Consider the following 15,761-nt stretch of genomic DNA (forward strand, 5'->3'; position numbering starts at 1 on the left):
AAAGGTAATAAACCTCTGTACATATCCATATAACATGCTAAATAGGGGTTAATAACCTCCGAAATTTGATTTTTGGTAGTTCTTTACCTATGAAAAGGGAACGATGTGGACCATCCAAATTTATAGTGGTACATATTGGAGACCTGTACTATGATACCAAATGCTTATATTAAACAATTTCTAAAACCGAGTGGATGAGCCAAGATACCCCTCCCAAATTTTTAAAGGATGCATCAATGTACCTATATCTTATGATAGGAAATGAACCTATATACATGACCATATAACCATATAAGGTAATAAAACCTCATCAAAGGGGAGAAATTGGGCCAAAAACCAAACACATGGTACAACATATTGCTTATGTTTATATTTTAGCAATTTTGTACCCCTAAAAGAGAACGATGTGGACCACCCAAATTTATCATGATACATGTTGAGTCATGTACTATGATACCGAACCCCCTCCCGGGGTGCATCAATGTACCTATGTCTTATGATAGGGAATGAACACCTATACATTACCATATAAGGTAATAGGACCTCATCCAAAGGAATAAATTAGGTCAAAAACCAAACACGTGGTACAACGTAATGCTTACGTTTATATTTTGTCAATTTTGTACCCCTAAAAGGGAACGAGGTGGACCACCCAAATTTATCATAATACATATTAGGGTCTTGTACTATAATACCCAATGTTTAAATTGGGCAATTTCCAAAATTTAAGGGGTGGGCCAAAGTACCCCTCCCAAATTTTTAAAGGAGTGCACAAATATACCCATATCTTATGAAAGGTAATGGACCCCTATACATGACCATATAACTAAATAGGATAATAACACCTCATCAAAGGGATAAAATCGACCAAAAACCAAACACATGGTATAACGTATTGCTTACGTTTATATTTTGGCAATTTTGTACCCCTAGAAGGAAACGAGGTGGACCACCCAAAATTATCATAATACATGTTAGGGTCCAGTACTATAATACCAAATATATAAAATGATCAATTTCCAAAATTTAAGGGGTGGGCCAAGGTGCCCCTCCCAAATTTTTCAAGGGGTGCACAAATATACCCATATCTTATGAAAGGGAATGGACCCCTATACATGACCATATAACCATATAAGGTAATAACACCTCATCAAAGGGGATAAATTGAGCCAAAAACCAAACACGTGGTATAACGTATTGCTTACGTTTATATTTTTGGCAATTTTGTACCCCTAGAAGGAAATGAGGTGGACCACCCAAATTTATCATAATAGATATTAGGGTCCTGTACTATAATACCCAATGTTTAAATTGGTCAATTTCCGAAATTTAAGTGGTGGGCCAAGGTACCCCTCCCAAATTTTTCAAGGGGTGCATTAATATACCCATGTCTTATGAAAGGTAATGGACCCCTGTATACGTCCATATAACCATATAGGGTAATAACACCTCATCAAAGAGGATAAATTAGGTCAAAAACCCCCGAAATTTGAATTTTTGGCAATTTTTTACCCATGAAAGGGAACGACATAGACACCCAATACTGATAGAGGTACATACTATGGTCCTAGGCTACCACACCAAATTTTTAGATTTGGAAATTTCCAAAATTTAAGGGGGGTGGTCCTAGGTACCCCTGCCAAAATTTAGGGGGTGGGCCATGGTACCCTTGCCAAAATTTAGAGGGGGTGGTCCTAGGTACCCCTAGGTCATTGACCCCGACCAAGGTCATTGACCTTTCACCCCGGTCATAAAAGAGAGTGAGGATGAGTCATTCGGGCAAACGCCGGGGCCTACTACTAGCGCCAGTTGCAAAGCTCCGTGTGAATACAGGACAATGTTTCTTAGGACAATGGAGTATGAAGGTTCTTGCACTCAGTGATTCCACTTGCACTTCTGTCCTACCACTTGTTGATGAGGTAGAGAACTAGTATCGACATTCTTTGACATCATCTCATAAAAAGGACTCATGCTGGAAAATTGGATCTCTTTTGCCCAACTAATTAGTAACAAATGACCCACTCCATCTCCAGACTGTATCAAATAGCTTCTTTTTGTGTGTCAAATTAAGTCTCTCCAGCAATGTATAAGATTTAAGAGACTTATTTGAACCGTACTCTATTACATAAATTATCTCCTACCTATATCTAATAAAGTCCGTTTACCTCTGGTGAGATTGTGTCTCTCAAGTCGTCAAAGGTCCTCGCAGCCGGTAGACCACAAATTTGTCTATAGGCGTTGTATCCCTGAAGTCCATGATCTCTTCCTCTTTGGATGTTGAGGGCCACCAAGTCCATTCCGAAACGATTTCTGCCTTGAAACAGATGCTGCGTCAACTGAAAAACAAAATAATTTATTCTCTGGCGAAAGATGAAATAGACCAATGATAGAATCAATTGTTTTATGTAGTATATGTTGTTAAACAGCGTGACAAACATCTTGGCATTTGAAGGCGGCGCTCCAAGTTCCTTTTAAATGCTGCTAGTAAATGAGAGTCCAGCGGTATTGCCACGTTTATTTTGTACACATCCACGTTTATCCCCTGTCACCTGATCGGGCTGTAGTTCGTCCGCTTAGCCATAACCACACCCCTTAGCGCTCGGCAACATCGCGTCAGAGCTTGCGTTTTATTCGTTTAGCTGAAATGCCAAGATGTTTGTCACAGGCTTTAGTTATCATAACACAACTTGTTTCACAAAAAATATGGTGTTAGTCGTGCTATTCACTCTGCAAATATTATTATTAATATGACAACAATATCCTTAGATTATCTCAGTTAATTTAATCATGAGTTATTAGAAAATACAATTCTTTCTGTAAAAATTATACTTTATAGAGAGATGGTTTGACGTGTGATAAGCATCATACTAAACATTTGACTAATACGTTGTTATAATTTCCGTGTTGACTACAATTTTGTTATCCACGACTTAATCGAAAGGAGAACTTCTCCGCAGGGCAGTCCAAATATATTAGGAGAAAAATTAAGATTGAATATTAGATAACATCATCTTACTTTTTCTCAGTTGGACATCCCTGCAGAAAGGTCGTGGCTTTCACTTTCCGATATAAAATAGTGGATATCACTATATGCTTCTGTATACATAAATTATAATCACCCGTTAGATAACCCTTAGTGCGACGTTAATTATACGTAAATCGTCTTTGAAAATAGCCTTATTAGTTTAGTAATTTGTTTTGGAATTTCCCCCATATCCTCTGGTTTAGTGTGCCTAGGACAACTATGTGGTGTTGTATGTGATATGTTACACCACTTAGATATATATTAAATCGCGCGTTGGATAAAAACTTAAAACTCAGGTGTAGAATAATAATAATAATAATAATAATAATAATAATAATAATAATAATAATAATAATAATAATAATAATAATAATAATAATATCATTCAAGTCATAGCAAACGTCCTCTAAGAAATAATTCCTTTCACAAGACTATTGGCTTCAATCATTAGTGGTTGAAGATGAGTGGAATTTCAACGTTGTACTTTTAGTAATCACAGAGTCAGAGGAATCACAGTTTGGAATTTCACAGAGTCAGAGGCGTTACGCTGCTGTGCTACGGTGCACCTTCGCGAAAGACTCTTGCACATGTGCTCCATACAACACCCTATCACCATACCAAAATTTATTAAAATGTATACATGAACGTTTGAAACAAAGAAACACATAAAATGCGCTTATTTTATTTATTAAGCTTTTGAAAATTATAATATTAGTATGCACATAATGTGTTAAACGAATACACATGATAACTCATTTATTTAATTTATTTATTTATTTATTTATTGCAATAGACAAAATGCAAGCCTTATCATCAATAAATGTACTTCTCGTGTATTCCTCTTAAGGACGAAGGATGGTCGAAATAAAGGTTGCAAAGCCTATTAAGGCTTATGTGTGAAAAATAGCTGAGAGATCAACACCTTGATGATAGAGGGCACTCACCAATAGTCATTGATGTAATCACGATTTTTGTTCAGCCGTTTATCACAACGACAAATAAAGTTTTCTATACCATTTGCAGATAAAGTTTTTCTATACCATTTGCAGATAAAGTTTTTCTATACTATTTGCAGATAAAGTTTTTCTATACCATTTGCAGATAAAGGTTTTCTATACCATTTGCAGATAAAGGTTTTCTATACCATTTGCAGATAAAGGTTTTCTATACTATTTGCAGATAAAGTTTTTCTATATCATTTGCAGATAAAGTTTTTCTGTACCATTTGCAGATAAAGTTTTTCTATACCATTTGCAAATAAAGTTTTTCTATACCATTTGCAGATAAAGTTTTTCTATACCATTTGCAGATAAAGTTTTTCTGTACCATTTGCAGATAAAGTTTTTCTGTACCATTTGCAGATAAAGTTTTTCTATACCATTTGCAGATAAAGTTTTTCTATACCATTTGCAGATAAAGTTTTTCTATACCATTTGCAGATAAAGTTTCTCTATACCATTTGCAGATAAAGTTTTTCTATACCATTTGCAGATAAAGTTTTTCTATACCATTTGCAGATAAAGTTTTCTATACCATTTGCAGATAAAGTTTTTCTATACCATTTGCAGATAAAGTTTTTCTATACCATTTGCAGATAAAGTTTCTCTATACCATTTGCAGATAAAGTTTTTCTATACCATTTGCAGATAAAGTTTTTCTATACCATTTGCAGATAAAGTTTTTCTATACTATTTGCAGATAAAGTTTCTCTATACCATTTGCAGATAAAGTTTTTCTATACCATTTGCAGATAAAGTTTTTCTATACCATTTGCAGATAAAGTTTTTCTATACCATTTGCAGATAAAGTTTTTCTATACTATTTGCAGATAAAGTTTTTCTATACCATTTGCAGATAAAGTTTTTCTGTACCATTTGCAGATAAAGTTTTTCTATACCATTTGCATAGAAATCCGCATCAAGTTCTCGTAGTCACCGTGAGACAGTGGTTTTGACATAATCACATGCCAGATAATGAGGGCCAACCATTTTTGCTTTAGAACAAGGAATAGGTTAAAGTCATTGGGGCTATGTCAGAGCTGTAGAGGGGGTACTCTAGTCGTTCCAAGCGTCTAGAAACGGTCAGTGGTTGAAGTAATGGGTCTATCGCTGTGTCCAGGGTTGTCACTAACAATATTGGTTCGTCTTTCTTTAAAAGCACGACATCACTTCCCTACAAGTTGCTTTGAAATTTAGCCCTTTCCATACACCTCTACGATCTGCCTATGATCAGCAGGTGTAGTGCTTATGGCCCACAGGAAACGCACCAATGACCTAATTTCTACTCTTGACCACTTTTCCAGACGAGTCATCATTTTTAATGTCCGCGTGATTACACAATCAGAGTCCGAAGTCTTGAAACCTGCACCAAGACAGACATAGTGAATAACAAAACTTTTATTCTTTGTAACTTTTTTTTTGATCATTCCTCAGCAGAGTATTTTTGTTGTATAACAATTTTACGTTGGATGATGGACCGCAAAACATTACATCCGGCCTTGTAGGAGGATGAACAACAAACGTGATATGTAGCTATCTTTTTGTTAGCTTCCAAAAATCGAAATACCACAAAGGGTGTTACTACTACCAAGACAGCCTTCTACAATTTTAAAGAAACTCAATATCTTATAGTGGTGCCCACCCCCCCCCTTATGTCCATGACGCACCCCCCCGCAATTGCCTATCCATAGGTATTCTTTCATGAAAAAAAATCTTTTCGATTAATTTTTACACCCCCTCAAACATATTTATATAGATTTTTAACCTCCCCCAAATATTTCAATGACGCAGTTTGCGTCATAGCCCCCCCTTGTGGGCACCCCTGTCTTATATATCCCTTTATTCTTAATCCTCATCGTATTATTCTTCTAATTCTATAACATCTAATCTTCCTTGAACTTACATTTACATTTCATATCATTATCTTAACAAATACTTCTTTATATCTTTATAATCTTAAATCATATCCATCTTCAACCAAGCTGTCATAAATCTATGTCATATCTATAACTTATTTGCACAGGTTAAATCTCATTTTCTTGGTAACTGCAAGTATAACATTTGTAAACACTTTGTCCCCAACACTTTTTTTCCCTAATTTTGCTGTAGATGATATACAATATGCTAAGGTATTCGAATCACAGATCTAGAGTAACAATAAGCACTAATGATATTTACTTACGTGCCGACCAGTGTGACCACCCAGTGAAAATATTTCGTACTAATCTATGCAGAAAAAAAGTACTAGATCTGGGGGGGGGGAGTACGAAAATTTTATCTGCTTTCGTTTCACTCTATTTATGACATTTTACGATATTCATATCTTATTAGAAGGTTTCCGGCAGTTCCACAATTCTTGAAAGAACCTTTAAATTTTGTAGAGTCTAAATACGATATAAACCGTCCAAACCACTTATACCCTCCCAATTTTGACTTTACACCTTGTTTATTTGTCGTATTAGAACTCACTGTAAAATCACTAAAGTAACACAAGTATGACAAATATAGAGGATGTCGGGAGAAAACAAGAAATATCATTTAAAAAAAAGGGCTAATTTAGAAAATCTAGCTTTAATTCCTTAATAGCCTACTGTTTAAATGGATCACCAAATATGTAATATTGTTTACTGTGGTCATTTATTAGTTGGAGGAGGCGACAGAACGGCACCTATATCCAAGTTCTGCTCTTGTAAATACCACTGCCAAAAAAAGGCAGAAAAAACAGTGAAACTTTTGTACATTGCCAAATTTTCATGAGGCTCCTTTTTCTCTCTCAAATGTATTTATGAGAAAAGAAGAACAGGAAAAAAGTACTCAATTTGTTGGCGAACGTACTAGAACACCAAAATATTATAAAATGTACTAGATCTAGTACGCAAGTACTAGCGGTAGTCACACTGGTGCCGGCTAAGCTTTCATCTTATTGTGTTTGCTAGGCGGTTTTTTTCTTGTGTCTTTCATTCCCATCTTACGTTGGGCGGGCGGTAGAAGGTGACGCCTTCTCTTTGGCCAGAGTGATGTTTTTACTGTGTGATGAGTATTATTGTGATGGTATACAGGCTGCTAAGTAATTGTAGGTTCAAGCTTCTCAGTAATTGTAGAAGGCTTCTTAGTATTAGCGGTGTTTTGGCCAATTATCTGAGGTACCACGTGCTATTGGATGGGTTATTTCGAGTTTAAGTATAGAGGCATGGCATAGGTGTCATGGGAAAGCATGTGTTGCGACTAAGCTATTATCTGTATATATGAGGATGGTTTTGGTATATTCGACGTTCTGGGCTGAAGTCATCTGAATTGGTTTCTCTTCCATATATTGCTAGTAGAGATAGGCGGTAACTGTGATAACCTATTAAAATACTACTGTACTTGGATAGCTGCGCTATGTTGAAAAAGAAATTTAAATATTTAAAATATTAGCAATATTTACTCTATATCTGGTTGCATTTAAGATAGAGAATACACAAAATCGCTAACTTTTGTTTGAGAAAGAAAAGAAAACAAAGTATGAGAATAAGATGTGTTACCCATCTATTTTGTACTTGCTCACCTCTGGTGCTTGGGTCCCGGGTTCGATCCCAGCCCCCGCCAAGTGAACTTTGTGGTGGGCAAACACCGTGTGCATGGGTTTTCTCATGGTTCTCCCGTTTCCTCCCACTTTTTTCATTCCACCATTTCATTCATTACTCATCTTCACCGTCTCCTTTAGCCTAACCGGCATATCTGAGGGACGTAAAACTCAGATATTTCGTTTCATTTTGTACTTGCTAAAATAAAGTAAGATTTTTTTTACCTCTTCTGTAACGAAGTTATCGAAGGCAAGCACTGGTTGCAATGCCAATCCTCTCATCAGACTGTCTACTGCTCCTGGTTGGCGTAATATATAAGGTTGGTTGAACATTTCTCTCAGTAAGAGATCACCCACTACGCTTCTACCTTCATTTACCATACTATGGAAATAAACAACAATTAAAATTAATAAATAGTTAATTATAGCGTAAATGCTTTTGTCGAAAGAATGTACGATACATTTCTAAGCCAATAATGCTAACACTGGTTCAGGATAAACCAATTTAATACATGATACAGTCAACGACAAAAGTTATTTCCGTTTGGTAAAATTTATTTTTGGAATAACGATGGTAGGGCTGGAACGTGCACAAAAATGCATTTAAAAAAATTACTGAAGACTCTACTCAAATCGTTCTTCCATTTTGAAATTACCGTATTTACGCGTGTATGCCGCGCCCCCGTGTAAGCCGCGCACCCCCAATTTCTGGAACGTTAAAAATAAAAAAAAAAACTCGTGTAAGCAGCGCACATCAATTTTTTTTTTTCAAAAAAAAAACGGTACAATGTATTTTTCATCCTACTTTTAATCATTAAAATCGTTATACACAGAGACAATACAACAATACTGTGATTACTAACAGAAATCACTCCCGTGCCTAGCTTTCTTCGTCGTCGTCGTTTCCCGAGGAGCTGGAGCACGTATCACCATCGGACTGAATAGTCTACGCTCCCATCACTGGCATTGGAAATGCAGCATTTTTTAAAGCTGCGGACGACAAGATCCTCTGGAATTGAATTCCATGCTTCAATAATCCATTCGCACAAAAGGCGAAGTGCAGGTTTCTTAATTCGGCCAGTTGGCCTAATTTCGTGTACTGCAGTCGCCATTCATTCAGTGTACAGTCGCCGCAAGTGGTTCTTGAACGGCCGGTTGATGCAAAGAGGAAAGATGAGCTGTAACTTGTCATTTTATATTAAAACTTTTCTACTCTTGTAAAATTACTCACAATATTCCAGTATTAGGTTAATAAAAACTCCCCGTGATTTTAAATGCTTGGTAGCTCAGTCAATTCTACATTTCCTCGTGTATGCCGCTCACCCTTTTTTTTGACTTCGTTTTTGTACAGAAAAGGTGCGCGGCATATACGGATAAATACAGTATTTACGAAACAAATTTAATCAAACGGAAAGAACTTTTGTTGCTGACTGTAGGAACAGGGACTTGACTAGAGGAGAATATGGGGTTAGACACATACATGGTTAGGCTACTTCTCATATAGTCATTATTATTATTATTATTATTATTATTATTATTATTATTATTATTATTATTATTATTATTATTATTATTATTAATTATTAATTATTATGCCTTTGAGAATTCTAGGGACTAATGAGGTGTTTTATTTACTTATTTATTTTAGGTTTAGGCATGGAAATGTTTTATCCACGTTTCTCGATCTTCAGCTTCCTCTTTGAACTCCCAATATTTTGTTCTTTTTCTTCAAATCATTGATCAGTTATGTCCTTCTTCCTGTTCCTCGTTTTCCTTCCATCTTTCCTTCTATAGCGGTATGAAGAAGACAATTTCTTTTAAATATATGTCCAATCCAATTGGCCTTTCTACGAAGGATGGCGGATAGAAACGTCCTCTTTTTTCTTACTCGTTTTAAAACATTTTTGTAATTTTTATCTTCTCCATCTATCACCATTTCGAAACACTCTAAATATTTTTTCTCTAACTTCCGTAATGTCCAAGTCTTTCAACCATACAGTCCAATGCTCCATATATAGCAGTGGACCAACTTCTTCTTTAGTCAAGTATTAAGCATGCTAGTTAAGAGTGATCTTTTCTTGTTGAACGCTCTTTTGGTTATAGCAATACTTGACCTGATCTCTTTGCTACAGTAAGCGTCTCTCGTCAACTCAGATACTTTAAATATAGCCTACGAATTGAAAATTCTAATTGGCTAGTTGGTTGAAGTTTACTGTCCCTTTCAGTATTTAATCTATATGAGACATGAGACGAGGACCTACAGCTTAAATTGGAATCGAAACCGTTATAATTTGTTTAAATTTTAAGGTCTTTGCACCGAATCACAAGCGGGGTCCTGCATGACAAACACACACTAGACCGCGAAGAGGACTCGTCACTGAAAGAGGCGCTAAACTCGAACCGTTGGTTATACCCGTCAGCCTAAAGTGGATGATAAGAAATATGATAAGATAATGACTCGTACTCATCCCCTAAACATACCCTCTCTGATTGTCTAGTGACAAGCACACGCGCCTTTGTTGTTCGGGGTATCAGGGAACTTTTGGCATAGGAGTGATGTTGATCGATCAATAAAGAGAACCTTCATAGAAAATGTGGAGGAGAAGATCATGTGGATATGTAGTGACAGAAAGAAGGCAGAAGAGGATACACAGGAATTTTACAAGCAATTGAAGACCAACGGATATGATAAAGGGAAGCTAAAGATAGAAAAGATAAGAAAAACGAACCAGAATAGTAAGAAGAAGGAAGATAAGAAAAAAGAACATGGAAGGGGGAAAAGAAACAAAGGTATGGAATAGAAAGTATAGGAGAAGACACTGAGATAATCAAGAGAGCTCTCAAGAAAGTAGGGAATGTTTGAACGTAAAGGAAATGAAGTAAGAAACTACTGGATGTGTTACGCATGAGGAAGATGAAAGAAGGGATAAACGAAAGACAAGAGGAACTGATAGAAAGAAGAGGAGTGGGTTACAAGATAAAATGTAGCGAATGTAACAGTTGCTATATTGGTGAAAGATGGGGAAAAACTAGAAGAACTGTTAAAACAACACAAAGATGAAGTAAGATTAGAAAAAGAAAGAAATGCCATTTTTAAGCATATGACGGACACGGAATATTAATTAGTATGAGATTGAAGTGTTAGGATGGGAACAAAGAACGTTATTTTTAAAAAATGGAAGGAGGCCAGATTTATTGAAAAAGAGAAGGGCTGTGCTATGAATTGGAAATGCGGGACTTGAAATTGACGAACAGTGGAACAAGTTATTGGGAAGACTTAATTTGTAGCTTAGTTTTCTTCCAGGACCAAGAGGGAAAGAGATTTATGGTGTTTAAGTTTCATTTATGTCAACTTTTGTTATGATTAGCTGAGTTCTTTCTGACCAGCCAATCAGCATTCAGAACCAGTTTCTTGGGTTCTGTTATATTTAGATGGAACTCCCTCTAACTTTTACAGTGTTTGGTGAAGTCAATATGTTCAGTTAGTAGGCAAAACTGTGTCTGATGAAGTCAATATGTTCAGTTAGTAGGCGAAACTGTTACACAGTTATTCTCTTAAAATAAACGTCGCTTAGTTCAGTAATTTGTGTTTAAGCATTACGGTGGTCTGGATTCCACCTTAAGAGTCTTCATCCCGGCCAAATTAAAATACCGCCAATTTTACAGTAATTATGTGATATTTTCAAATAGATAAAAGATAATCGAAATGTGGAACAAGAGCGCCCTAGACAATATTATTTTACATGAAAAACCGTTATCACGACTCACTTATCTGCTTTTGATTTCGAGCCATTTTTGAAAATCGGCATTTATTTTCGCGTTTCTAAACGGCTGAAAACGGAAAGCTACTAGGTGACTTGTGGTAACGGTACCTCATGCAAAATAATATTGTCTAGGGCGCTCTTGTTCTATATTTCAAATATATTTTATCTATTTGAAGATATCACATAATTACTGTAAAATTAGCGGTATTTTAATTTCGCCGGGATGAAGACTCTTAAGCTGTAGGTCAGCGTCTCATACAGATTCAATGCTGAAAGAGGCGTTAAACTTCTTCAACCAACTAACCAATTACAATGTTCAGTTCTTTCAGATTTCACTTTAAACGGTAGGTCCACGTCTCATACAGACTTTGTGCTTAAAGAGAACGCTTGACTTTGATAAACAAACCAACAAATTATCTCTTGGACGGGATTCGAGCCTGCTACACATAGGTCTTTCGATCGGTTGCCCAACATCTTATGACGCTCTCTATTCCATCTGGTAGATCGCGTTTAAAGGTCTTCACTACAGGTAAATTAAACTACCGCTAATTTTAGAGTTTTTCTGTAATATCTTCAAAACAAATAAAAAATGTAGTGAAAAGCAAAAACGTAGTGAAGTAGACAATGCAAATTATATCTTACCGTTATCACAACTCATCTATCTGTTTTCGATTTGCAACTTCGATAGATTTAGCATCTTTTGCGGGTTCTGTAAATAGCGGCATACTAAAACCAGACAGGTGAATTGTGGTAAAGGTATCATATGCAAAGTCACATTGTCTAGTTCACTACGTTTCTGCTTTTCGAATATTTTTATTTGTCTTGAAGATATTACAAAAGAAAATCTAAAATTAGCGGTAGTTTAATTTCGCAGTAGTGAAGACCCTTAAGTCCCAATAACAATCACTCGACTTTTTGCTGAGTATGTCCTTGGAAGCGTAGAATACTTGTAAATATCATTTTATAAATGGTCATCCAGTAAAGGTTATTCCAATAAGAACAACAAATTTAATATGCTTAATAAAATGCCTTCTTGAAAAAATAATGCCAAAAACTTCTACAGTATTACAACGCTTTAATGTTCCAATTTAAGATTTCCAAGTTCGTTTTCCGTAACATGCCTTATGATTCGCTTCGTAACACTATTCTTACAAGTAACCGCTTGATGTAAAGTTTTGACTAATAGAGGGATAGTTTCGTACATCTTTTCAAGTCGCGGATGAGATGTTATGGCAGTTAATGAGGAACGGCACCGTAATAAAGTTATGAGATCGTTATGGCTGCATTTGAACGGAATTGATATGAAACGCAAGTAGTCTCAACAAGATGACGCTACCTCCCACAAAGCGATTGTCTTGCTGCATGAGAAATTCTGGGGATAGGCCTAAGACCTCTTTTGCAGTGATAATCAGAATTAACTATCTATATATTTTTTTTTAAGTTTCATTAAATTTCACTTGCTCAAAAGTGTGAAAAGAACAATTAGAAATGTATCAAAGTGTGGGCCCTTTTAGCATTGGCATGGCCGGTGAATCAAATATCTAAACTTTTGGAGGTAATTTTCGTCGTTGCTCTATGAACAGATATGTTATTTAAATAATTCCATTGGATGCCTCGTTCTCAAATTAATATTTAAAAAAAATAGAAAGTATCAAAAATGTAGGCACTTGTGGCATTGTCATAAGGCCTTTGTTGAAATCCGCTGTTGAGATTGTTGCGTCATTTTGCATGAATTGAAAATCCGATGAGAGTTCTTTACATGCTCTCACAAGCTGCCTACTAGTAACTGATGCTCTCTGTGGGACACATGCAAAAATGATGTACCACACCTCCCTACTAAAGTGCACCTTCTATGGTTCACTTGTTTTTGTGCAAAACGATAAAGTGGGGAGGCACAGAGATTCAGTGGGAGAACTTTCACCTCTAGTGTGTGGGATTTCTACTTCAATCCTCGAACACACGGTGTTTGTTGAGTTGAGTTGAATTTGAGTTTAACGTCTCTTTGAGCAGCGAGGCAATATGAGACATGGACCTACTGATTAACATGGAATCCGAACCACATGAACTCCCACCGGGAATCGAACCCGGGTCTCCCATGCTAAAGGCACGTACGCTAACCGCTTAGCCACGGAGAAGCTTCCACACGTGTTTGTGGTAGACAAATTTTGTTCTTAGGTTTTCTTGAGTTTCTCCTTTTTCCTCCCACGTTTCCATTTCAGTAACTCCCCTCATAATCATCTCTCCCTTTTAACCTTGAAGTTATAACAGTAGGACATAAAAATGGAAATTTGATTTAACTTACATAAGATGGGATATTAAGCTTTTCATATTTGACGTCTAATAACTAGCTGGGAAAAAATACGGATTTTTGAATGAGAAAGGTTCCGTTCTAGTATGAAAACAGCATTAGATGCCAAGATTAACCTTTAGGAGTTCTCGGAGATGACAGTGTTTTTTTCTTCTTCTTCTTCTTCTTTCCTGCTTTCCCATGACTGTATCCGGCATGTTTAATCCTAGATTATGCGGTCCATTTAGAAATAATTAATATTGGAAGAGGTTAAAAAAAAGCAAGTAATTATATGGATTGAAAACTCACTTGAAATCTCTTGGTATAAGGGTGTGGAGCCTGAAGGCTGCCGCAGCAAACTCATTGCTGATAGATGCACCGAAGTCTTGGTTGTAGTCACTGGAATAGCCAGTACTCAGAGGCAAAATTCCGTACACATCCATGAACGTTCGTCCTAGGGAAAAGAAATAAGGTATGAAACAAATAAGGCATTTTTGCTACTACTCGGAAACAAATCTAAAATATTCAGAAAACTTAAAGAAGTAGTCACTAGGTCAAGTACACGTATGCAATTGTCTAAAAAAAAATGATCACCCACCTATCATAGGAGCCCGAAGAAAATTTTCTAGGGGGATCATCTCCCTGGTTGCTATATTACGTTTGGTCTCTTTTACTTGTATTAAGAAGTTCTTAAGAAATTTAATTAATACATTTCGTAACCCAAGGGGGCTTTCCCTCTCTTCAGGCGCCTATACAACCTAACGCTAAACAATTTTCTAGACCAGGCCTGCCCATGAATTGGCTCCCGGAGCCGAAGCGTGAGCGACAACGAGCGAAGATAAGAACAGGTGAGCACAGGTGTTGGTAGCTCCGCCCCTTCCACTGCATCCGATAAGTGTTGCCAACCACACATGATGGTAAAAAACCTACGGCCAAGCCTGGTCACAAATTCGCACGATGTTGAAGCATTGAGCAGACGCAAGCGTGAAATGTGCAGGTGTGCTCTCCCCCTCCCCATTTTGAAAGCAGTGACTCGAAAACACTGCAGGAAATAAAATTGGTACGTTTTTTGATCTAGGAAGACGCATGATAGAGGTTACAGTTAGCGTTGAAGTAACTAACAAATGAAAAAGAAAGAAAGAAAGAAAGAAACGAATATTAAACATGTCAGCTTACAGACGTAAAAACGATTGCAAAAATCGGAAACGAATTGTTTCAGGCCTTTTTTTTAGCTTGCTTACACAATTCGTGACATTGCATTACATTAGCACTCGGTCTGTAACTTGTCACTCGCTTCACGTTTGCTAAGTTGTGAACGCCTTTCGTTGCTAGATTGATAGCAGAACGACGGGAGGTTGAAATAATAATAATAATAATAATAATAATAATAATAATAATAATAATAATAATAATAATAATAATAATAATAATAATAATAATAATGCGTATTATAATTATAATTATTATTATTATTATTATTATTATTATTATTATTATTATTATTATTATTAATAGTAGTAGTAGTAGTAGTAGTAGTAGTATTCGGACCAAAGACGGATGAAAATGGGGATTTGAGGAAATTCATAACGAGGAATTGCATAGTTTATACCGCTCACTTAACATTGTTAGGGTCATTAAGTGTAGAAGGCTCAGGTGGCCATTCCGTGTAGCCAGAATGGAAGAAATTAGAAATGCTTTCATAATTTTAACTGAAAACCCAATTGGAAGAAGACCACTATGAAGACCTAGACGTAGATGGGAAGACAATATTAAGATGGATCTTTCAGAAATAAGAGTACAGAGTAGAAACTGGATCCAGTTGGCTAAGGACAGAAGTTAGTGGAAATATGTTGTAACCGCCGCATTGAACCTTCGGGTTCCATAGGCCATAGAGTTAGTTAGATATTATTATCTAAAAGAAATGTTCAAATGTTGTTAAGAGACAATTACACAGAAGAACTGAGTTCCGACCAAACACTAATTTGCCGGAAGGAAATCCCAGTGCAGTTCAGCCCACTTTAAGCGTTATCCGTGCAATCCACGTTTCATGTTCAAGACATTGGGAATAATTGTTCGTATCATTCAGTTGGAACGTTCCCTTCCAAGTTTACGCTATTACAGT

The 15,761-nt window shown here is 36.3% G+C and overlaps 1 protein-coding gene across 3 annotated transcripts in view; it reads right to left on the minus strand.

Moving 5' to 3' along the window:
• Positions 1–15,761, minus strand: part of LOC145678832 (chorion peroxidase-like) — an 83,839-nt gene that overhangs the window by 24,014 nt on the left and 44,064 nt on the right. For all 3 annotated transcript variants that reach the window (XM_081749384.1, XM_081749382.1, XM_081749383.1), the window contains exons 9-11: positions 13,949–14,093; positions 7,814–7,970; positions 2,166–2,336 (exon numbers count right to left, since the gene is read on the minus strand). In XM_081749384.1, coding sequence (XP_081605510.1) covers positions 2,166–2,336; positions 7,814–7,970; positions 13,949–14,093 — 473 coding nt within the window. The remainder of the gene's footprint in view (positions 1–2,165; positions 2,337–7,813; positions 7,971–13,948; positions 14,094–15,761) is intronic.

Source organism: Thermobia domestica, chromosome 2 (genome assembly GCF_964235325.1).
Source record: "Thermobia domestica chromosome 2, izTheDome1.hap1.1, whole genome shotgun sequence".
Lineage (NCBI taxonomy): Eukaryota > Metazoa > Arthropoda > Insecta > Zygentoma > Lepismatidae > Thermobia > Thermobia domestica.